General features: G+C 38.7%; 3 protein-coding genes across 10 annotated transcripts; all 3 read left to right on the forward strand.

The window, feature by feature from the left end:
* Positions 1–1,511: 1,511 nt before the first annotated feature.
* Positions 1,512–11,885, forward strand: LOC116265683 (protein ARABIDILLO 1-like). 6 transcript variants are annotated; one of them, XM_031646482.2, is made up of 14 exons: positions 1,514–1,869; positions 2,078–2,117; positions 2,583–3,774; positions 3,960–4,118; positions 4,231–4,311; positions 4,398–4,529; positions 5,725–5,852; positions 6,885–6,972; positions 7,620–7,714; positions 7,816–7,879; positions 8,048–8,220; positions 9,933–10,154; positions 10,839–10,923; positions 11,305–11,885. In XM_031646482.2, the coding sequence occupies exons 1-14, from the start codon at positions 1,842–1,844 to the stop codon at positions 11,485–11,487; spliced, it is 2,670 nt and encodes an 889-aa protein (XP_031502342.1). In that variant the 5' UTR covers positions 1,514–1,841; the 3' UTR covers positions 11,488–11,885. The 6 variants fall into 6 exon arrangements, with proteins under 6 accessions (XP_031502341.1, XP_031502342.1, XP_031502343.1 ...); XM_031646483.2 differs by having other exon boundaries at positions 2,084–2,117; XM_031646481.2 differs by having other exon boundaries at positions 1,512–1,869; positions 2,078–3,774; positions 4,231–4,266.
* Positions 11,886–12,624: 739 nt separating this feature from the next.
* LOC116265970 (uncharacterized) lies at positions 12,625–14,683 on the forward strand. Of its 2 annotated transcripts, none has more exons than XR_004175231.2 (2): positions 12,625–13,018; positions 13,155–14,322. XR_004175231.2 is itself a non-coding variant. In XM_031646991.2 (2 exons), exons 1-2 carry the CDS (start codon positions 12,802–12,804, stop codon positions 14,435–14,437), a joined length of 315 nt encoding a protein of 104 aa, XP_031502851.1. In that variant the 5' UTR covers positions 12,659–12,801; the 3' UTR covers positions 14,438–14,683. The 2 variants fall into 2 exon arrangements, 1 of the variants encoding a protein (XP_031502851.1); XM_031646991.2 differs by lacking the exon at positions 13,155–14,322 and adding an exon at positions 14,340–14,683 and having other exon boundaries at positions 12,659–13,018.
* A 679-nt stretch (positions 14,684–15,362) lies between these two features.
* On the forward strand, positions 15,363–22,424 carry LOC116265204 (lipid droplet phospholipase 1). 2 transcript variants are annotated; one of them, XM_031645753.2, is made up of 11 exons: positions 15,363–15,596; positions 16,955–17,022; positions 18,572–18,642; positions 18,750–18,998; positions 19,230–19,393; positions 19,503–19,558; positions 19,641–19,693; positions 19,792–19,909; positions 21,123–21,220; positions 21,684–21,866; positions 22,121–22,424. In XM_031645753.2, the coding sequence occupies exons 1-10, from the start codon at positions 15,469–15,471 to the stop codon at positions 21,753–21,755; spliced, it is 1,077 nt and encodes a 358-aa protein (XP_031501613.1). In that variant the 5' UTR covers positions 15,363–15,468; the 3' UTR covers positions 21,756–21,866; positions 22,121–22,424. The 2 variants fall into 2 exon arrangements, with proteins under 2 accessions (XP_031501613.1, XP_031501614.1); XM_031645754.2 differs by having other exon boundaries at positions 19,650–19,693.
* The last annotated feature ends 435 nt before the right edge of the window (positions 22,425–22,859 follow it).

The following is a 22,859-nucleotide window of genomic DNA, read 5'->3' on the forward strand; positions in this document are numbered from 1 at the left end:
TGTCTGTTAAAAGTGCCCATGCATGGACACTATGTTTGTGCCTCTGCCACAATGTATGGTGGTTAGTTTCCTTCGTTCTCTGAATAGTTTTACCTATCGCCCTCAAAATGCGAAGAAAATAAAAAGATTCGTGAGCTTGTAGACTCTTCGCTGAAGCTATGCTCGAAATTTGAAGCCCAGACTTGACTTTAGCTTAGGACAGGGCCTATAATTTTCAAGCTGATCTGAAACGTCCTCTGCCCTCTTTTATCCAGCTTATGAGCAGGCCCGCAAAATAAGGCCATACAAACCTGTCTAGAGCCACTCCATTAATGGTGCACTGATGAGATAATTTCCTTCAGCATTTCCGTTTTTACATGAAAAGTATTAAAAGAAAATAAATAACAGGTTACAAAGACAATTGCTTTTTCCACCTTAAAAGAGACAATAGCCTGGAAACAACAAACATCTCATGCCTGAAAATGCATACATGGAAATTCAAATGAGTATTTTAGTTTTTTTCTTTGTTCATGTCCAACTTACAGTCAGTTGCGACATCCATCATAACTCTATATAGCATTTTTGACAAATTCATCTTACCTCCAACTTGTCTGTTCCAGATTGGTTGTCGAAGTTTCCTAGCATAACTCATTTTATCGTTTAATCAGATGATAACAAATACCCTTGAGAAGAGCATGTGATGAATTTGCTCGGGTGGAAGTTAATCAACCCGGCTGACACTGCAATTCTAGGAAGCTGCTCAGTCGGGCTAAACTAATGAAATAATGAGTGTGTCAATTTGTCCACCAATTACTGATGAGTATGAGAACAACACTAATTTGCTCAAACGTGGTGTTTGATGCAAAAAATAAGCCTGTAGTTCTACTCACAATGAACATGTCGCTTTACAAATAATGAACAACGAGGGACCAAATCATGATGCAATCAAACTGAAGAACTGGGTGAGCGCACGCCTACCCCGCTCAAAAAAACTTGGAACTGAACGGATCGGGGCAGGGTCGGCAGTCTCCTATGCATTATGCTCCCTTTTTTTTCTTAATTGTTCATTTTGCTCTAACTTTACATTTTTCCTTGTTTAAATTATGGTTTAATCGTATTTTATATTGACAATGTAGACCATGGAAGTATGAGTAGTTTGTGTATGGTTTGAGGGCCTTCTTATTCTCTCTCTTTTCCTTTTGCTAACAAATTCAATTCTGATCCAATTCCGCATTTATTAACTAATCCGAATCATTTTAATGCATTTAACTGATTTAAATGTCACCCGTTTACACCTCCAAAATGGAAAATAGACAGTAAATAAAGGCAAAGTACCAAGATGGTCTGCACTCTTCTCAGTGTCCTTAAGGTCAAAACCAGGTTGAAACCACAAGGACCCTCTTGCCAAGCATCAACATCTGTATCCTACCTTCGAACAGCAGCCCAAAATAGTAAAAACTGGAAATAATTTGCTAATATAAATCACTACCTTGGCATGCTTAAATCACAAATGACACGCATAAAACTTTAGATATCTCTTATATATGATGGTTTCTACCATCCTTTTCATCGGAATTGACCCCGTTCTCCTCTTGCTCCTGACTCCTGAGAAAATATTTGAGGAACGGAGCTCCCAAAATCCTCCCCACCTCCTTCAGAGGGTTAAAGGTTCATCCAACGTTTAGAATTCTGATCATTAATTTGGCGAAATAGCAGGGAAAGGGGGTGGAGGTCGATTTCTGGAGGGTTTGCTAGAGTTCCATCCCAACCATTCGCTCCCCTTTTCCTCATTTCTTCTTAGCGCAGCGTTTTGGTTCTTTTGGTCCTTTATAATCCGAAGAAAGCTTTGCCGCTTCACTAAGATGCTGTGCATGAGAATTGTAGCCCCAGGTATGGTCCGTATGGATTTGGACGCGCGTTTTGGCATTTTAATTTATTTTTGCTTATGTTGTTAGTATAGAAATCAAAGAAGAAACGGATGTTTAGTCTTTGAAATTCGTAAAACATGGGCAGTTTTGCTGTTTTTCTTGTTAAGATACATTTGACGATTCTGTGTTTGATTGAGAATTTTCGTTTCTTTTTTTGTTCGTTTTCCTAGCAACAGGCAAGAACCAAGTCGGTGCATGGGTTGTTTTCGAGTAAGTGTAGCATAATTAACTCTAGTTGATGCGGAATCTGTGAACATTTTCGTTTCTCCGTGTGATGGAGGCTGCCAATTGAGTTGGTTCTTTTGGAAAATTGCGTGCTTCAGTGTCCCGTAAGCTTAAAACTAGCTAATGTCTGTTGTTTATTATTTCATTATCTAGCCGATGACAAGTCAAAAGATGGGAGTTTAGCCTTTTCGTATTATCAGGTTTTCTGCTGATTGGTTAGGTTTGTATAAAGAATTGTTAAGAGAGGTCCAGAATTGTGTCGCCAATGAGCAGGAGAGTACGGCGAAAACCTGTTATAGTTGAGGAGAAAGAAAAGATTGTAGTCCAGGGTTCTTGTGTCAATGGGGTTTGTGAGGAAACTCCTCGCTCGGATACCAATTCAATGAATGTTGACTGGACGGGCTTACCGGATGATACAGTTATTCAGGTGTTGTCTTGCTTGAATTACAGGGACAGAGCAAGCCTTTCTTCTACCTGTAAGACATTTAGGGTGCTCGGATCTTCCCCATGTTTGTGGACTTCATTGGATTTGCGTGCACATAAATGTGATGTTGAAACTGCAGCTTCACTTGCCAGTCGGTGCAGCAATCTGCAGAGGCTGAGGTTTCGTGGGTCAGAGGCAGCCAATGCAGTGATATGTCTCCAGGCAAGAGGTCTACGAGAGATAAGTTGTGATTTTTGTAGGGACATTAGTGATGCAACTCTGTCGGTAATGGCTGCCCGACATGAAGCTCTTGAGGCTCTTCAGATTGGTCCTGACTTCTGTGATAAGATCACCAGTGATGCAATTCAAAAAGTTGCTATGTGCTGTCCTAACTTGAAGAGGTTGCGTTTATCTGGAGTAAGGGATATTGATGGAGAAGCAATTCGCTCTTTGGTGAGAAACTGTAAGCAGCTTGTTGAGATTGGGTTTATGGATTGCTTGAGGGTGGATGGGTCAGCTCTTGGAGATGCTGCCTCAGTTAGGTTTCTCTCTCTTTCGGGGTTAAGGCACATAAATTGGAGTTTAGCTTCTCAACTTTGGAGCAAGTTGCCAAACTTAGTTGGTTTGGATGTTTCTCGAACGGATATTTCCCTTAGTGCTGTATCTAGATTGCTATCTTCTCAGAGTCTGAAAGTTGTTTGTGCTCTTAATTGCTCAGTTCTTGAAGAAGCTGCTAGTGGTGCAGCATATGACACTAAGTCTAAGGTTCTTCTTACCCTATCTACGTACATTTTGAAAGGCCTGTCTTCACTAGTGAGTGGTCTGGTCCAGCCACATAGAGTCCCTCGAACTGATAAGAAAAGCTTATGGAATCAGAGAAACCAAGTAGCTGGTGCTGGTAATGTAAAAGATGTGATGGACTGGATGGAGTGGGTTCTCTCACATTCTCTTCTTCGGATTGCAGAGAATAATCCTTCTGGCCTTGATGGTTTCTGGGTAGGCGAAGGTGCTTTATTGCTGTTGAGCTTAATCGAGAGTTTGCAAGAAGATGTACAGGAGAGAGCTGCAACTGGGCTGGCAACCTTTGTGGTCATTGATGACGAAAATGCAACTGTGGATCCTAGAAGAGCAGAAGCAGTGATGTCAGGAGGTGGGATTCGACTTCTTCTCAACCTTGCTAGATCTTGTCGAGAGGGGGTCCAGTCAGAAGCAGCAAAAGTAAGTTGGAATTTTTCTTATAGAGTAGCACAGTTCCTTTTCCAAAGTCAGAACACTATATTTCTTAGTTGTGATGTGTTTGAACTTTGAAGTTGAATTCTACTGTTCAAAGGTCAAGAAGCCTGTCTGATGCCTACATTTGGGGCTGCTTCTCCTGTGTAACTCTGGAGGATTTGAATGTGCAGGCCATAGCAAACCTGTCCGTGAATGCGGAAGTTGCCAAAGCTGTCGCTATGGAAGGCGGAATCAGTATCCTTGCTTCCCTTGCTAGGTCTCCAAACAGACTGGTTGCTGAAGAGGCGGCTGGAGGACTTTGGAATCTTTCTGTTGGAGAGGAGCACAAGGTTGGTCATTAATAGGCTACATCACAAAGTTCACAATGTTCCGTGTTGATTATATGTGTCTCATCATAAGTAAACTCAATTGCGGATGTACTCTTATGCTTTGGTCTCTCAGGCAGCGATTGCTGAAGCAGGCGGTGTAAAAGCACTGGTAGATCTCATATTCAAATGGCCTTCTGGTGGCGATGGAGTCCTTGTGTGTAGATGTGATTTACATTGATCTCACAGTTTTAGTGCATTGTGTTGGTTATCATATTTTTGATCTGCTTGTTTATAAAATAGGAGCGTGCTGCTGGTGCACTTGCAAATTTGGCAGCTGATGACAAGTGTAGCATGGAAGTTGCTCTGGCTGGTGGCGTCCATGCTCTGGTGATGCTTGCACGATCTTGCAAATCTGAAGGGGTGCAAGAACAGGTAAGATGAAAATTTTTAGCATACATGATTATATACACTTTTGTTAGATCATGCTAGCATTGTTGCCATGGCATTTAGTTTTGCTTACTACTATACTGTAATCACTGAAGAAACATAGCTTGGTTACATTCCTTGTTCCCTATCTGGCAAGGTGTCTTCGTTTTGGTAGATAGGCAAACTGGGTTAGGCAGAATGCTATTGGATTGCGCCAAAAGAGTTATTGAATTGACCTTGTTTGAATCGAAGGTCTTGAAATTCAACTTACCCATGTGGGTGGAGTTATTGTTGGCATCTTGACAGGCTTTGATTAGAGTGTTGCCTATGAGCGAAAGTGAAGTAAGCTAAACAGCAAGGCTTTTAGTCAACTAGGCACCACACTCACTAGTTGCCAGAAACCTATTTCTAGCTGGATTCTTTGCCATATTCGGCAGGTTCCTTCTATCCAAGGAATAGGTGATGTGGGTGTTATTCATGCCCCAGTGTCACGACCAAAACCCTAATTGAGAAGTGAGTGCTTTGTGCAATCATGAGCAAAGCCAAAGCTTTGAGAGTGTGCTTTGCCCTAATGCAAAGCTTTCAAGAGGTAAGTGCTTTGACCAACATATATTTGATGCTTGATATATTGACCTTTTACAGCTAACTGTGCCTCGAAGATGTTTGTTCTTTGTACCTTTTCCCTTTTCCTACCTTTCAATGATTTAAAAGTTATAAGCAACTAGCTCGTCAGGCTTCTCCTTGTTCCACACTTGAAGAAGAATATTCTTTAATTTCTTGCTGCTTATCACCTCACAGTATCTTGGTTGCTAGATCTTTTTAATCCGTTCATGAGTGATTCACATTCCTAGCGTTGAGGTTATTGGTGGCGAACCCATGCTCTCAGGCTATCCACCATCTGTTCATGGCAAGCCTCACTGGCCTCATATGGTTATCTTTTCTTTCATACCCTTTCTTTCCATTTATAAGCAAAAAATTGGAGTATACTATTTTTCCTTTCTAGGTTTCATTAGATAAAAACATTGTTTTTGTCTCCCTGTGTAGGGAAAGATAATCTTTCAATTGACCTTTTAACATCTTTTAATTTGTCCTTTTAATATCTGATTAGAGTGCAAGCTGGTCATCTATAATGTATCATCCACTTTTTTTTTGGCCAATCTGAACTGGTTGTTGTCATTTATTATTTGGGCTTGATTTTCAGGCTGCTCGTGCTTTGGCTAATCTGGCTGCACATGGGGACAGTAATGGAAATAATGCTGCTGTTGGACAAGAAGCAGGTGCTCTAGAAGCATTAGTGCAGCTCACTTGTTCTCGTCATGAAGGTGTAAGGTAGTACGTGCAGAGCTTGAAATTAATCCTCTCATATTTATGAATCAGTGGACCTCAAAGTCGCTTCTTTTGGATCCAATCACAGCTTGGACACCTTCAAAATTGACCACTTAAAACGTAGATGAATAATAACATGAATAAGTTTTTTATTGTGTATGATCTACTCCTTGGAGTCTTGAAACAACTTAATGTTTATAAAACTTGAAACTTCTTATTTTGATGTATAGACGTAGAATTTTACCTGGAAAACCATGAAAACTCTTATTTTGCTGCATGAAATCAGCCCTAAATTTTTACTTTAAATTTGTAGCCTTCATGACACTTAAGAAATTTATGTAACTTTTAACTTTTTTGTTCACTTTCAATGGTTTGAAGGCTTGACATAAGATGACCCTGTCTCATACCATAATGTATGGTACGGATGTGTATTCTGAATTACATCTAGTACAATATAATTGTGCCCTTGAAACTTGTTCTGAAGGTGTATTGAAAATGGTTGTGAGATTGATATTGTGGAAGCACCCTTCTGATAATGCTTGATTCCTAGTGACTAACATGGATCGTTATGAGAGTTCATGCAAGCAAATTTAGACTAATTACACAACAAAGCAAAAATTTTGCTTTCTGACAGAAACTTTCTTTTTTGAGACATAAAAGGAATTGCTACTCTTTTGGATTGCAGTTTTTTGGCCCTATAGGAATTACTACATCTTTCTTGTTATAGTTCAGAGTCTCAGATGTATATTATTTTCTGTAAGCTATTTCAGAAAGGTTAACTAACCATGAGGAATGAAAATTGTCTAATAGTTGGCTTCAGCGTTTACTTTTGATTTTTTATTTCAATTTTCTTATTGTTGATACTTTATTTTTAGTATTGTTTCTTATTGGAGCTCATATGGTCGCCCTAGGTTTTTATGAGTTATTTGGTATACCCTCATTTATTTCAGATTCTAGGCAAGATGAAATGGTTTACTGATGGTTCATGGTTTTTCCATAACAGGAAAACATTCTTACTGCTTTTGTTCTTGACAGACAAGAGGCTGCTGGTGCTCTATGGAACTTGTCATTTGATGATAGAAATCGAGAAGCAATTGCTGCTGCTGGTGGTGTTGAGGCTTTGGTACGTTCTGCCTTCTTAAGTCAGGATTTCTTCTCTTATTATATCATATCTGTCGCTACCAGCATGTTTCATCAGCTTGAGTTTCCTAACCAGATGAAATCATTTGTTTTATTATGATCTTATTTGATTTTGATAAGCATGCAATTTTCTATGCATCTAGAAGGTGAGAAGACATGATAGATTTATCAGACTGCTTCCTGATGCAGTCTTGTGGATGGATGTGGATCCAATGGTTCCAATTAGATTCTCAATTGTTTAGTTATTTTCTTATTTATGTTATTTTAGTTGGACCCAAATCAAATAAGATCCAGATTGTTGGATCGTGTGTTAGAGGGACCCTCCCTATGTAAGGGTCACATCTTCCCATTGTAATTAGTTCTTTGAGTGAGATTAAGGCAGATTTTCCCCTAATTTCAGTTTTCTTTTGCGTCTTCCGTTCTTCAATTTTTGTTCACTTTTCATTGCGTTCTTCAATTATTGATTATTGAGGCATCAATTTTTCTGGTCTTTGTGGCTGAAATCTTTTCTTTTTGTTATTCTCTTATGCCATGAGTCTATGGATGTCTCTTTTACCCAAATCAATTCATGGCAACTAATTCATGTTTTACTCACTTTTGTGTCCATTAATTTTGATGTTGGTTGTTTAGGTTGCTCTGGCACAGACTTGCTCAAATGGCTCCCAAGGCCTTCAGGAAAGAGCTGCTGGTGCTTTATGGGGACTCTCAGTGTCTGAAGCTAATAGGTCAGTAGTTTTCCACATGAAAGTGGACTTCCGATTACTGTTATTAAGAAATTCTGTTAAAGTACCTTGGACACTATGATGATCCTCTTTCCTTTTCTCAGCATTGCTATTGGGCGAGAAGGTGGCGTTGCACCACTTATTGCATTAGCACGTTCTGATGCTGAAGTGAGTTTCATTTTTTATCCACAAGTTTTCATTTGCTAAATTGCTATCCACATTTGTTTAGCTTTAGTTTGTATTTTGTGCTCCATGTCTATATAATGTTTTTCCCTCCTTTGTGGTTGACCTTTACCCTCTAATTTGACTTTTTTTTTTTTATACTTTTGACTTCAGGATGTCCATGAGACTGCTGCAGGTGCCCTTTGGAATCTTGCTTTCAATCCTGGAAATGCTCTTAGGATAGTAGAGGAAGGGGGTGTACCAGCTCTTGTACATCTGTGCTCCTCAGTTTCAAAAATGGCCCGCTTTATGTCTGCACTTGCCCTAGCTTACATGTTTGATGGAAGGTAAATTTTTTTATGGTTATTTACAGTATGGTCAAATTTGTCAAATTGCTAACCTTTGTGGTCTTCTTCATATAGTTGGTCATAGTAGCACAAGCTTTTGACTCCTTGCGTCTCCATGGTTCAATTTTCTTTATTTTTGGGTTAGTTAGTAGTTCCCAGGAAGGAAAAACAAATGATAAACAGGAACACTATAGAAGAAATGAGCATGTTAAGGAGTTGACCTGATTATAGGAGAGAAAAATGTGTTTAGTGTTAGGTAAGAGGGAGGAGTGGAAGGGTGAGGACATCATGAGCAAGGTGAGAAGCCCAGTTCCTGCCTCAAAATGACCGAGTCCTGGTATCCTCCTTGAGCTATCTGACATCCACCAATATCTTAATTTCACATGGAACGAGGGAATAGAAATTGACTATTTTGGTTGCTCTTTAAAGGTCTTCCAGTTTCATTGATTCCAAATTCTCCACTATGTGGTGTCCGAAGTGTTGGCTTGGTGCAATTGTTCAGACACTCTTTCTTGTCATGTATGAAGAGCAGAAGAGAACATTTATGTGGACTGCAAATGTGGCAGCTGTATTATATATATATATAAGTAATTGAGCCATCACACAAGGTTCACTTCGTCACTGCTATACGAGACTTGAGCTGTCCAATGTTTTCAGATCGGATGGCTCTGCTTTTTCTTTAATAGAAAAATAAAATAAAAAAAATGAAGGGCATCCCCTACCTCCACCTGCTCTCTCTCTCTCTCTCCTTCCTCTAAAAAAAGAGAAACAAACATTAGATCTAATGGAGGGAGAGAAAAAAGAGAAAGAGTTGCATCAATCTGGTGTTGACAAGAAACAAAAAGAAAACTTAGACGTGGTTGTTGCTATATACAAGATTATCAGGTAAGAAATTAGCAGCTGTAAGGACTTCTGCAAGGGTAATTATGCCCCTGTTGTATGAAAAAAAGCCTGGAGAAAAGGAGTCTATGTGGATCAAGCAAATAGTTAGTGGATCCTATGTCTTTTGCCACACATGCATGTTTCTATCTCCGTGCATTTTTTTTTTGTAGCTATAGCAGGAAATATTTTATTTTTTTGGAAATTTGATAAACTTTTCAATCATCTTGAATCAGGACAATGACTAGTTTTTCTAGCCAATTGTTACCCTTCACCTGTTAGTTCTTTTGGATAATTTGCATTTCTTTTGGATCATGCTGACATGAGGGGTTTAATTATTTTTTTAGTAATTTGGCCTGTGTGTGTGATTTGCTTGTCGACTATCATTTTAACTTTAAGCAAAGATTGTTTGGGTTTCCTGAGATGATTAATTAAGCACATTGTTTTTCTTCATATATATTAATACCCTAATGTTGATGTACTTCAAGTTCTGGAACACCATAGGAATCTGCAAAGCGTATCTGTGTCTATTGTTCTGAGTTAATGATTTTCCATTCTTCTTTCTGTTGCAAGCTATTGGGAAGAAAATGTATGTTCATAGAAATGTATTTGTGTAGAGTGGTGCATATAGTTGTCTAATTCTGCATTCCATTAGTTTGGGCACAAGCATTTCCAAACTCAAGTGATGACAGTATCTCAAAAGATATTATGTTACATTCTGGTGCTTGAACTATGTTCTGTGCAATGAACATCTGTCCCCTTAAATGTACTAGGAGATTCTTGAAGGACCTGAACCAATAAGCATCTCTTTTTCTCCTTCTTTTTTACTACAGAATGGATGAAATTGGTTTAACGGGTTCATCAACAGAAGGTGTTTCAAAGGCGGGAAGCTTAGATGGCGCTAGAAGAATGGCGTTAAAGAACATTGAAGCTTTTATTCAGACTTTTTTTGATCAACATTTATTTGCAGCTGCAGCTGCATCCTCAGCTCCTGCATCTTTAACTCAAGTTGTGGAGGCAGTACGTATACAAGAAGCAGGACATCTTAGATGCAGGTGCTTTCTGATGCCTTGTCTAAACAAACAAAAGAAACATAAGAAAAATATCTAGCCATATGATTTCTTGTCAAACTAGGATTATAACTGCTTGTGAGTATGATAAGGAAACTTTGGGTGTCAGTTAATTGGTTCCAACTTGCCAGTGTAAATTGCTGATGTTTGAGGTTAAAATTAGAACAGTTGGATTTAGAAGGCAGCGAAAGCTGGGTTTGCTTTCTGTAACATTATTATTCTATGAGATAAGAACTTCAGTTTTCCATTTTATCATGTGGTCATCCGTCATGCATAAAGTTTAGTGTCTTCTCTCGTCCAAGTTTCCATAAAATATTTAAAATTCGACAAGTGAGCAAATTTTTTTTTTTTAATATTTCATTTAAAATACAAAAGTTTAGAAGAACTTCATTTTTCCTTTGTCATGTGGGCGTCCTCTCTGCATAGATTTTGGTGTCTTCTCTGTGAGTTCCGTAATAGAATTTAAAATTCAGCAAGGAAGAGCAAGAACTTTTTTGCAATATCATCTAAAATTCCAAAACCTGCCTGTTTAAAAGATTCCCAAATGCTATGTCTGTTCATGTTTCCATCAGATACTGTAGCTTTTATTGAAGTAATCCGTTTGTCAGTTCTGGTTTTCAATTTAAATTCACTTACACTTTACAAATAACTTTGATGATTGTTTTACAGTGGGGCAGAGATAGGAAGATTCATTAGCATGTTGAGGAACACATCATCTATTCTGAGATCGTGTGCAGCTTTTGCCCTTTTGCAGGTGCATATCATGTGTTTCTGTGAATGAGAACTGAAGTTTATATATTATGAGAATTTTTGGACAGACACTGGCCACTGGAAAGCTTTCCAAACTTTCACGTGGCTGCCAAAGGCATACATGTTTGCCAGTTTCTAGACAAGATTGGTGCTTTTTCAATGCTTATCATGCCAATTTTATTGGGGACTGGTAGGAAGTCATCAGACTGTAATGGATACTTCGTGAGCTACTGCTCTTATAAATATTGCAGATCTCTAATCTGCAATTTCTACCATCTGATATTTAATTTCTAGTTTCTCTAATATGTTAGCTGGTGTCTTTAACATTTTTTACTGTTATTTGCGTGCTGGTTTAGTTTGATATCATTCATTCCGTTGACTGCAGTTCACAATACCTGGAAGTCGGCATGCTGTACACCATGCAAGTCTCTTGCACAAGGCTGGTGCTGCTCGTGTACTGCGTGCTGCAGCAGCATCAGCAACAGCACCAATTGAGGCTAAGGTCTTTGCAAGAATTGTTCTACGCAACCTTGAACACCATCCATTTGAAGCTTGTAGCTTGACATGATTTGTAACATGAGGATGGTTTAAATTTGTTGTCCTCCTCATCAGATGGAAAACGATGGGAGAAAGGTGGATAATAAGTTGCATAAGATAGAGAAATGCATGGAAGAAGAATGTCATTGACAAAATTTGGGACTGAGTGTAGACTACTTCATCCTCTCATGTATATGTTCTTTTTTTGGTTATTAGGATGGAGTAGGGCGTTCTAGGTTGGTTCCAGGATAACAGATGAGGTAATTTGCTACTTTTTCCTTTTTTGTCTTCCCAAGTTGTGTAAGCTGTAATGTTGTATTGTCACATACATGCCTGACATGTACTCATATGGTTATTCGTTTCTTTCACTTTATGTATACAAGATGGTGCAGCATGGGGCACAAGATGATCTCAGTTTTTAATTCTTGATTTGAGTGTACTACTAGGGAAAAATTAGTTCTGTGGTACCTAAGTTGGAAATTTTCTTACAAAGCCGCCGACTTCTTTCTAAAATGCGGTCACCCACCATTCTCCTGATGTGGGTAGGTGCCTGGTTGTGTAACAGAGATAAGTTGGTTGGATAGGAAATGAGTTTAAGCTTGTAGTTGATTAGCTTGAGTGTATGGTGATCTTAGATCCAAGATCTTAGTTCTTCGATTTCTAACCATGATCTGAAATCTTTTGTTTGAAAGATGCATGGATGACATCGTTTCTCAAACGTTTCTCGCACCTATGTCAAATCCTTGGAAAACTTTGTTGGCCATATCATAGTGGTGATATTGTTGGCTAGATCGGTGAGTTAAAATGACAAATGCAGACCAATTGCATGCTGCAGAACCAGTGTAGGCTGATCTCTTGGCAAAAGAAGGGATTGTCTGTAGGACCTCCTTTTGGCAGTAAAGATTCCATATGCGATTGAAGCGTCCCATTTTTTAATACTTGGGCATCTCCTGGAATTATAAAATTTGACAACCGAAGGTTCCAATGTATGTTCCATATGTGATACGTGAAGGATTGTCAATCAAGTATCAGGGCATGTCCCTTCTAGGTGTTATACTGTTCCTTCTAGAATAATTAAAACAATATGGGAAAGCATGTTTTGTATTGATCAATAATCTTAACATAAACATGTCGTCGCTAGGCAAAAGGAAAAGAAACGGGACCTGCTCAGGCCTAAAGTCGATAAATATGCTAAAAACCAGGTTTGCCACGGGACGCTAGGGGCGATGTATGTGATTGTTCCAATTCTGATCACTGGAACCGCTTCAACTAGGTTTCTCGCGTTGCAGGGAGAAGCTCTAGGGGGTGCGCTTCCCCCTCGTCGGGGAGAGGATTTGGGGGCGGGATGGAGTGCGAAGGAGTTGGGGAAGGCGTGGGGGAGCGCAGGGGGTCTTCGGAACGTGCTGGAGGTGGAGGCGGTGCGGATGGTCCCCATTCTGGTTGGAGTTTGGTTAAAGGGTGGAGCTCCGTCGAAGATCAGCGGTCGAATAGGAGGGAGACTTCTCCTCTAATGGCCAGCGAACGGTCAATGCCACCTCGCCATTCTACCAGGATCCTACTAGGTAATGATCCGGCCTTTTAAAGTTTTCTGCGTTGCCGCTTAGCTGGGGAGAATGGTAGATCTCGACTGGACTAACAATTTGTTTTTGAGTCCTTGGTTGAATTCGTAATATCCACTTCATGTTCGATGGGGAATAGCAAGTTCCTGATCAAGGTGTCGTCTAAGGAAGAACTCAACTCGATGCTCCGTCCAGGGGGTTGGAGGGTGGGGGGAACGGGTCTTGGTCGCCAACTGGTGACGGGCTGCATCAGATTCCTCCTAGGGATGTGAAAGAGGGCCTTAAATGGTGGACGAAACAAAAATTCAAGCGTAAGGAGCTTCCAAAAATGCTGGTCTATTTGCTCTCATCTAGTAGTATGGTGGGTTTGGAAATTAAGGAATGAAAGAAGGCACAAGGAGTAAAATAGACAGCGAGATGTAGTAGAAGCTGCCTGCCTAGGAAGTCTTTATGCATCAGTTTCAGTAGATAGACCGGAATTCTGCATCTTCGAAGCCGATCGGGACTTGGATAGTCATGGGGATTAAATGGCACAACTGGCATTGGGACCATGGCATCGAGCTTTGCATCCAGATTGATTTTTTTTGAGAAAGGATGGAGCTATTAGGGTGGCTACCTTGGTGCGCCGCCACTATGGCAAATTTTTGTATGACGCAGTCTGCTGCAGCGAGAAATCCTTTCCAAGTCCACGTCTGTGGATGCTCAACCATTGTCTTCAAGAATCAGGGAGGGGAGGCAACATAATTCATTTGCAAACCAGCTGCAACAGATGGAGGCGCAGACTCGGAAGAATTGTTTCGGGGATTGATCTTTTCCTTGCTTTTTTTTGGAGAATCACAAATATGCCAGACGGGTTGAATATATCTATCAGGGGCTTGTCAATTGAGGTTTCTTCGGTTCTCAGTGCGGAGGTTTTCGTTTCTTCCTGCCTTTCTTGCTAATCAGGACCCTAATTCATTTTGTGTGTACATGTCCTCAATTTTTTGTCAATAAATGCAGTGGGGCTTTCCTCTCGCATGAATTCTCCTGAAAAGCCAGCCCATCTTAAAATCTAATTCTCAAAGCTGCAATCAGATCCAATTTGATAACAAAGTTAATATGTCATTCTTAAAGTTGAATTGAATGTGAATGTGCCAAGAAAAAAAACTGGCACATTACATTAAAAGTGATATTCATTATCCAGTTTGATGCTTTTGTGAGATAAAAAACAAACTCTATCTCAATTGGATGTCATTTGCCAACTCCAAATCCGAAACAGTACTCTGTTTGGTTTTGAAAACTTTTTGATATCTATTGGAATCCTGATGGACCCCATCTTACTCAGTTGGAAGACTTGCTGCTCCCCGAATTCAGAATATCCATGTCAAGCAACAAGAGTCGGAGATTAGATGGGCGGTCGACAAGTGCGGAATGAAGCAATAATTACTTGCCAACTCCAAACTTCTCCTTGGAAAAACATGAGGCGCTTCACCTTTACTTGTTTTGCCTGTGGGAAGCGATTCCTGTGTTCTGACATAAGAATGGAAGGGTGTAAAGCCGCCCTCCCCCTGTGAAGCATGCCCCCCAGGCGCCCACTGTAAAATGGCAACAAAAAGATGGTACTTATTTGAAATTGTAACTCTTGAGGGACGTCTTCCTATTAAATACACAAGGGAGCTGTTGAGTTTATTTAGAATTTTATATCGAACTCAAATGTTATAAATATCTAATATTCAAAACCAGGGTTTCTTTTTTCCTTTTTTTTTTTTGTTTATAACTGCAGCTAAATGGAGACTTGTCATTTGAGGGCGATCGTTGTGTTCTTTCCTATCCAGTGAGGGCGGCAGGGACGTTTGAGCTTAAAATATTATATTTTATATAATGTAAATGTACTTGTTATTGAGCAAATATAGTATATACAATTATATACATAGTATACAGTTTCGGCCCAATAAAAAATATATCTTGTAATATAAATGATATTTTAAGTAGGCAAGTGGCCAAGATTTTTTTTCTCAATATAAGCTTACCGACAATTATCCGATATTGGTACTTTGAATATCGCGGGAATGAGAACAGTGGTGGTTGTCATGAAGTTTAACTATTCCACTCAAATAGAAACAAAAGAATGAGTTATCATAATAAAAGGGTAAACGCAAAAAGACGCGCAATCGTTTCCAAATGGAAAAAAAAAGGAACATATAGGGCCACCTCATGCTCGGTTTTTTTAATAAATTATTGTAAAAAGTAAGCACTAATAAGAAATATTTTATATATGAGTCGCTATATTCAAATTTTTTGTTTGTTGATGGCCATATGGAAAATTTGTGATATAAATGTCAGCACGATGTTGTCCAGGGACGTCGCAAAGGAGGAGTCTACCGTTCTGCTCTTACCTTCTATTCCGTTCTCGCTTCGAGTTTCCTGTTGAGTTTCTTGGTGTTCGGTGGTCGCCAACGACGGCAATTGAGAAAATGCCCGATCGCTTCTCCGAGAACAACGACGGCATGGATGCAGCCGTTGTCAACGGCGGCGCTGGGGGGGAGTTGGTGGTAGGCTTGCCGGATCATCTCGTCGTGATGGTCCATGGGATCCTCGGAAAGTACGAGAGTTGATCGTAATTATTCTCTTCGTTTCTCTGCTTCTTTTCTTCTGGAAGTTTTGATTCTGCGTCTCAATGTGCTTCTTCTTCTTCTTGTTTTGCTTCTTGTGTTGGGTTTTCTGTTGACGATCCTGGTTCTTGTTGGAATGGGGGCCTTCTTATGGTCAAAGGTTGGTGGGGGAGTAGGATTTGACGTGGTCGTATTATATTTGTTCGTTCTGCGGTTTTGGAATGAGAAGGGATGCGAGAAGACGATGTTAGAATCGCGGTTATCTTTTTTTTTTCCCTAAAAATTTCCTTTATTCTGGACGCAACGGAAAGTTTGGTTTAAATGTTTTGATCCATTTACAAACATGGAACTAGGGATTTTATGTCATATATATGTTAGAAATGAGAAGGGTTCGGAAGGGTCCGTAAAAAGAGCATCGGTTGGTAAGTTCTTGGAGTTGGAATTAGACGTGTTATGTTTCTACATGTTGGATTCTGGAAGTTGGAGTTGTTACGTCGAAGGCGGTAGCGTGCTTGAAAGTACGATAGAACGGTATGTTTGAGCGTGAGAATCAAGAACGTTCGATAGCAAATGTTTGTTATGATTAGGGTCGAGCTCAAGAAATCATATTTGGAATAGGTCTGAAGTTAGGGCCGGTGCAGCGACATGGAGATCAATGTATGTCATTAATAACGAAATGTGACGTATGAGCAATTGGGCCCATCTTGGCGTAGGACTGGGTGGTGATCAAGAGGTTATTTCGTGTTTGTGTGTAATCGCATCCTCCATGTGGAGTGGACTTAATTGTAAACCTTCTTGAAAACATAATGAATCTACATGACTTGTCCATGTTTGTCAGGAGCGCTGGATGAGGTATCCTTCTAATGATTTTCAGATACTAAGCCTAGTAAGAGGTATAGGTTAGGTAAAAGAGTATCAGTTTCATTACGATAGTCTTTTCAGAATTAGATGGCTTGAGTTTTGTCGTCTCGAAAAGGAAAAAGCAAAGTCAATAGTTTCTTTGTAGAGTTTCTTTGATTGTTTTTTATTCTTTGTTTCAAGTTAAATGTATGCACTAATAATTCTTTAAGCAAAAAGACGGACGCCATAGTTGGCACATTGACCGGGTCTTGTATCTCAAGTGATATGCATCTCTTCTCCACTTATTATAGCTTTTCACTTTTCAGTTTTTTCGTAGCATTCTTTTGTTTATTGTTCTGTTGTACTTTTTTTCCCTGTCGATAAGTTGCTTTTTGACTTAACCTACACATGGTTTCTCTTATTCACGTTCTTTGTGTGTGGCACACGCTGTGGATTAGATTGATCGCTTCCATATTGAGATGCATCTGCTTTTTCTTCTTTGTTGCAGTGCTACTGATTGGAAATTTGCTGCTGAACAATTTGTTCGGGTTCTTCCAGATAAAGTAGTTGTCCATTGTAAGTATTCACTTTCAATTTTAACGTGATGAATTACTTAAAATCTAGATAAAAACCGAAAGGAATCAGAATGATTTTTTGTCTGTTTTTGTTACTCTGCTTCCTGTCTGTGCACTTCCTTATGTCACTGTAAAAGTCATATTCTCTGACACCCCTCGAGCTTGTTTTTCCCTGATTGTACTGCAATGGTTTGACTTATGCATACAAAAGTGCAGAAGGAAGGTTTTTGTGAAGTGCTGAGTTTAGCATAACCATGCATCAGGAACACAACAAAGTATAACAGATACCATCAGGAACACAACAAAGTATAACAGATACCTAACAGAAATGTAGTTTCATAAAATTAAGTTAGAAGTTGGGATTATTTTTTTCATGCCCATGATGCCTGTTCCATCTATTTGGACAAATGGTCGAAAACTGTGCAAGGAAGAATCAAATTTAAGGCAAACTATTAACATTAAGGTTATAAATTAGAACGTTCTATCTTGTTTTGGCTGGGTATTAATCTTGAGTTTGAAAAAACCTCTACGTTTACCATTCTTAAGCCATGCATTACTCTTATAAAATCTAAACAGTTACAGTACGCTCACTTCATTTTTAACGGTAACACCTGACCATAGCTATGAATTTACCCTCACAGTCTATGCATGGCCTTTTCAAGCATGAGTACTGGTACTTGACTATCATTACAATTTATAACCCAAAATCTTTTGGTGTAAATGGTCTTTTTTTTATTTATTTAAAGGTTCATTTTTTTGCCAGGTTTGCATTTGATTTTTATTACACATATCAGTATATTGGATGTGGATTTATTCCTGCTAATTTAGGTCCTGCATGGAACATGAGTCCAGGATCAACAGATGATACAAATTGCATTTAATTGTGGTGTTATGTACTTGGAGTCATTTGAAGGCCTCATTTCTGCTAGTTTATTTTAACATAAGTTTCTTCAACAAAAGGCAAGAACTGGCAAGGATCGCTACCATTCAATGTAAAATTTAACAAATTCATTTATCCATATGCAACATGGATGGAAAAACCAATTGTCCTTTTTTTCTAGATCTTTTTGGAGAGCTCTTCATGTTGGTGGTTTAGGTCAACCTTGCAAAAGGGAAAATTTGGGTAAATGATCAAATTGCATCAAAATCATATTAAAACTGAGTCAACTGACTTTGTTGTATTGGTAATCTAGATTCTATTGTCTATGCCACAAAAAATGTGGTGGATTTGTAGGTCTGAGTTTGTTTCTATGCTTTCAGGCATTTAGTTTGAAAAAAAAAAACAATTCATCCCTGACCTTTCCTTTAAAAGAAATGAATGCTTCACATAGTTTCTCTTGCCATATGTTTTATCCTCTTGCAGCTGTGATGCCTATTTGCTCAAACTGTTGTGTCCATGCCATTGATATCATGGCTTTCGTTTAGTTGCTGTAACATTTTTCTTTTCTACAATTTTATGTTATTGTCTAGTACAAGTGATTGTTAATTTAGAAGGCACTTGATGTTGATGCGAGCATATTGACCTTAGATGTTTCTAAAATTCCATCCAGGTAGTCAAAGAAATGTCTCCAAATTGACCTTAGATGGTGTTGATGTGATGGGAGAACGTTTAGCAGAAGAGGTTTGTAGTCCTTATCTAAATGTGTTTAGCTAGAATTTTGTCATTTAAGAATTCTCAAGCCATGAGTTTATGTTTATGTTGACAGAAAGACTGCTTAAAATTGTTAGGTAAAAGAAGTTGTCGAACAAATGCCCAAAGTTCGGAAGATCTCATTTATCGCACACTCTGTGGGAGGTCTAGTTGCTAGGTATGCCATTGGTAGGCTATATGAGCCCCCTCAATCAGAGGAAGAAAATGAAGATGTTTCGGCTAATGGTGCACAAGGAAGAAGCTTAAGAGGTACTATATGTGGCCTAGAAGCAGCGAATTTTATCACAGTTGCAACACCTCATCTTGGCTCAAGAGGTAACAAACAGGTATTACTTGTCTCATATTTGCTGCAAGTTTTGTTGCTTCGATTTTGCACTGGGGATTTTATTGATGGAACTTTATTCCACGCTAGAATTAATGAGAATCCTATTGCAAAGGGATATGATCATCTCCTGATATTGTTTAAGTGTGTCTCTGTTACTGCTTGCATTTGTGTTTTGTGGCGACTTGTCCGTATGGTGCTAAAAGCTGCTTCCATGCTTGAACTTTATTCACAGGTTCCATTCCTTTTTGGTGTCCCCATATTTGAAAAGGCTGCTTGTCTTGTCATCCACTGGATCTTCAGGAGAACTGGAAGGCATCTTTTTCTTACTGATAATGAAGAAGGGAAGCTCCCATTACTGCAACTCATGTTGACAGACTGCGGTGACCTCTATTTCATGTCTGTGGAGTACACTTTAATTACTTTAAAATTATCCTTCGTGTGTAGATTTAGCTGGTCTTACTATCAGAAGATGCTAATGTATGATATCTTTTACTCAATAATGCAGGTCTGCATTATGCGCATTTAGACGGCGAGTGGCTTATGCTAATGTTGGCTATGATCGTATCCTTACATTCTAAAACTTCTCTTCTTCATGTGTTTATGATTTATGACATCACTTTGTCCTTGACTCTGTGCAACTAAGATATTGTAGGCTGGAGGACAGCATCTATTAGGCGCAACTGTGAATTGCCTAAGGTTTCCTGTTGTCTGTTGTAATTAATAATGTGTGTTACTTTATGTGTATATATTAACTTCTGATTTTTTATTCTTAATGATGTTGTTTGATGGATCAGTGGGAGGATTCACTAAGTCAGAAATATCCACATATTGTACGTGTGGAAGCTGCAAAGGTTCCAGAAGAGCAGCATGAACAGATACCTGTTGTGGATGATGGATCTGATGTGCTGGAAGGTTGGTTCACTTCAACATTTATCTCTTGAATTTACATGCATTGCAAGTGAATTAACCTTCTAAACTAAGTCATATGGGTGCTGGTATGGGTACAGTTATGCGGGCATGTGGGTGTGTGTGTACACACACACCCACAATCCCATAGAAAAATCAAAATTAAAGTAAAATTATATTTGTATCTTAAATCATGTCATTTCATAGTTCATTTGCAGCTTAGAAAAATTACAACACAGTAGAATCAGAATGTGCTTAAAAAATAAAAAGTAAATCGTTAAAAAAGTAAAACATACCGTGGTGTGTCCCCATACCCATACACGCATATAGGTACTGGTAGTCCATGTCCAGGGTTGCCCAGGTACCCATGTGACTTCTAAATTTTTGGCATCCAGCAAAATCTTAAAAGTGTGATCTACCCTCTCATGGAATCTCTAAGCAACCAATTCCCTATAATGAGTTTTCTAGTTGGGCATCTCATACCATGGCAAAAATGATCATCAACATCATCCAAATTTTTCTAGGCAAAGTGAAATTGGCTGTTTCTTGGTTCTTTAAAGCTTCTTGGTTAAGATGGTATATGGAAATTGTGTGTCATAAGCTTCACTTCTCTTGGAAAGAGGAGTTCGGTAATGGATGGCTCATTTAGTGCAGCTACTGTAATTGCTTTGCTGTCTGTAGAAATCCAGTGGAAAAGTAATTGGATTCGGTTGGTTTATGGAGGGTTCGTCATAAGTGATGTTGGTACTTGATAGTAGCGTGTCTTTTGGTTGAATCAGACTACAGTTGCTGTGTGTGTATGTGTAGCTATTGCAATTGCCTTTGTTGTCCATAAAAATTTTGTATAGGGAGAAGCTTTAATTAATAGTTAGGCTTGGACGAAACTTTCCATATCCTCCATATGAAGTATACATTTCAGTACTTGGAAAACTTCCAATACTTCTTTCCAACTTAATTTATACCACTGAAGGATGGGCACCTATTCTTTGAATGGTTCAGCTGTTGGTTTGCTGGCCATTGCTCATGGACATTAAACATGGAAATAAATACTTTTATTTCCAATTTCTCTAGAAAACTGTTATTTCATCAAGAATTTGGGTGGATATAAAAATAAATAAAAAAAAAAACATGAATCCAGTGATTGATTTTGTCTTCTATTTGACTAAGGAAAGAATATGTATATATGGTTTCTTATATGGTATCAAGTTAACTATTGCAGAAAAACTGGCATCTGGTCTCAGACGAGTTTCTTGGGAACGAGTTGATGTCAGCTTTCACACTAGCAAGAGGAGGTTTGCGGCACATAGTCTCATTCAGGTCTCTCTCTTTCTTTCTGTGATTTATATGTTAATTAGTCTTGAATTTTTTCTATATTCTTGGTTGAAATATATATTTACAGAATTAAAATTTTCACGCATGTCTAGTTAAACATTAATTAAATTTTGAGAAATCAGAAATTCATGCAAAGTTGCAGAAAAATGCTCTATTTCATAAATATACCCAATTATTTATACATTATACTATTGTAGTTTTTTCTAGTTCATTGTATCAGGAACTCAGGTGGTATGTTTAGAGTCATGTTTTTGTCTATTCCTTTTTCCTTTTTAGTTTAAGGAAATTCATACCTAAGTTTAAAGAAGTTGATATCGATGACTTGCATACCTTTTTTAATTCGGAAAGACTCAAGCCAATTTCTATTAGATGTGGCGATGGTTATTTCACATTTGCTGAATCGTTTTGGTCTATTTGTTAAATTCATGATTTGTTCAAATTTTTGTAGGTCAAGGATCCATTTGTGCATTCAGAAGGTGTTGACTGCATAATGCACATGATCGATAATTTCCTTTGTTAGCAGGACATTTTTGGGTGGATGCTAGTTTGTACTAATATACAATTATTCAACATGTACTCAAAGGGGTGGCAGCCACAAGTGGGAAAGTCTCATTCATTTCAACTTTTCCAGGTATGGGTGATTCTTTGTTTTCCTTGGTTAATTTGTTAATGATGTTATGGTTTGGTTGCTTATTCTGATTCTGTTTTGGTCTTTGAAATTAATTAAAAGGAGGTCCCTCTGGGTTTAAGAATGCCAATTTGGCTAAGGCATTATTGGCACCTGCGACTCTAGATCTTCTGTTGTTGTCCGCACTGATTTTAGTATTATTGGAAGTTAATTGCTGTTTTCAGATTCTTATTGTTTTAAAGTTTGTTTGCCTGCAGGAAAGTGGGTAGCCTAACTTTACAGGTCCTGATTCCGTACTTCTCTTTGCACCTTCGTCTTGCTGGAGATTGCGTTGAAGGAAAACTGAGGAGATTAAATCAGTTCCTTGGTACGTTTCTGGCTGGTAATTTCTTTAAACGAAGCAACCAGAGATGTATTTGATATGGCGGAGCTGAATCTGATACCACTGTAACTTCCATCATTTGCAAGTCGCTGCCGAAAGCGCTCATTTGTACTTAAAGGAAAAATGTGCTGTTATAAACAAGCTTTTAGACGTAATCAAGAGCGAAAATATTTGTTCCATGTTTCTTTCCTCACCTTCCTTCCAATTTTCTGTTCTGAATGGAGCATTTCGTAGGGTTCCCTACTCAAAATGTAGGTTTGTTAAAGTATTGGATCAGTCAGAAAGAGCAGCCTCCACTCTCTGGTGGTATGGCCTCTCACTGTTTTCTTAGTAAACATTTCGTAGGGTTCCCTACTCAAAATGTAGGGTTGTCAAAGTATTTAAATGCCAAGTTTGTCACTCTATGGCCTAAGCTTGTCGGTATGCCATATCTTTATTTACACAACCCAAGGTTTTTATTAAGGAGCAAGAAACACGCTTTTGGTATTTTTAAAAGCACGCTTAGGTTAAAACAACTTTTATCATTGATTTAAGTTAAAAATAATAAAGATAACAATATTATAGTACTTTTTGCGATTTACAACCGGTTCAGTTGAATTATTGGCGGACACTCG

This window comes from Nymphaea colorata, chromosome 12 (assembly GCF_008831285.2).
Source record: "Nymphaea colorata isolate Beijing-Zhang1983 chromosome 12, ASM883128v2, whole genome shotgun sequence".
In the NCBI taxonomy this organism is placed as follows: Eukaryota; Viridiplantae; Streptophyta; class Magnoliopsida; order Nymphaeales; family Nymphaeaceae; genus Nymphaea; species Nymphaea colorata.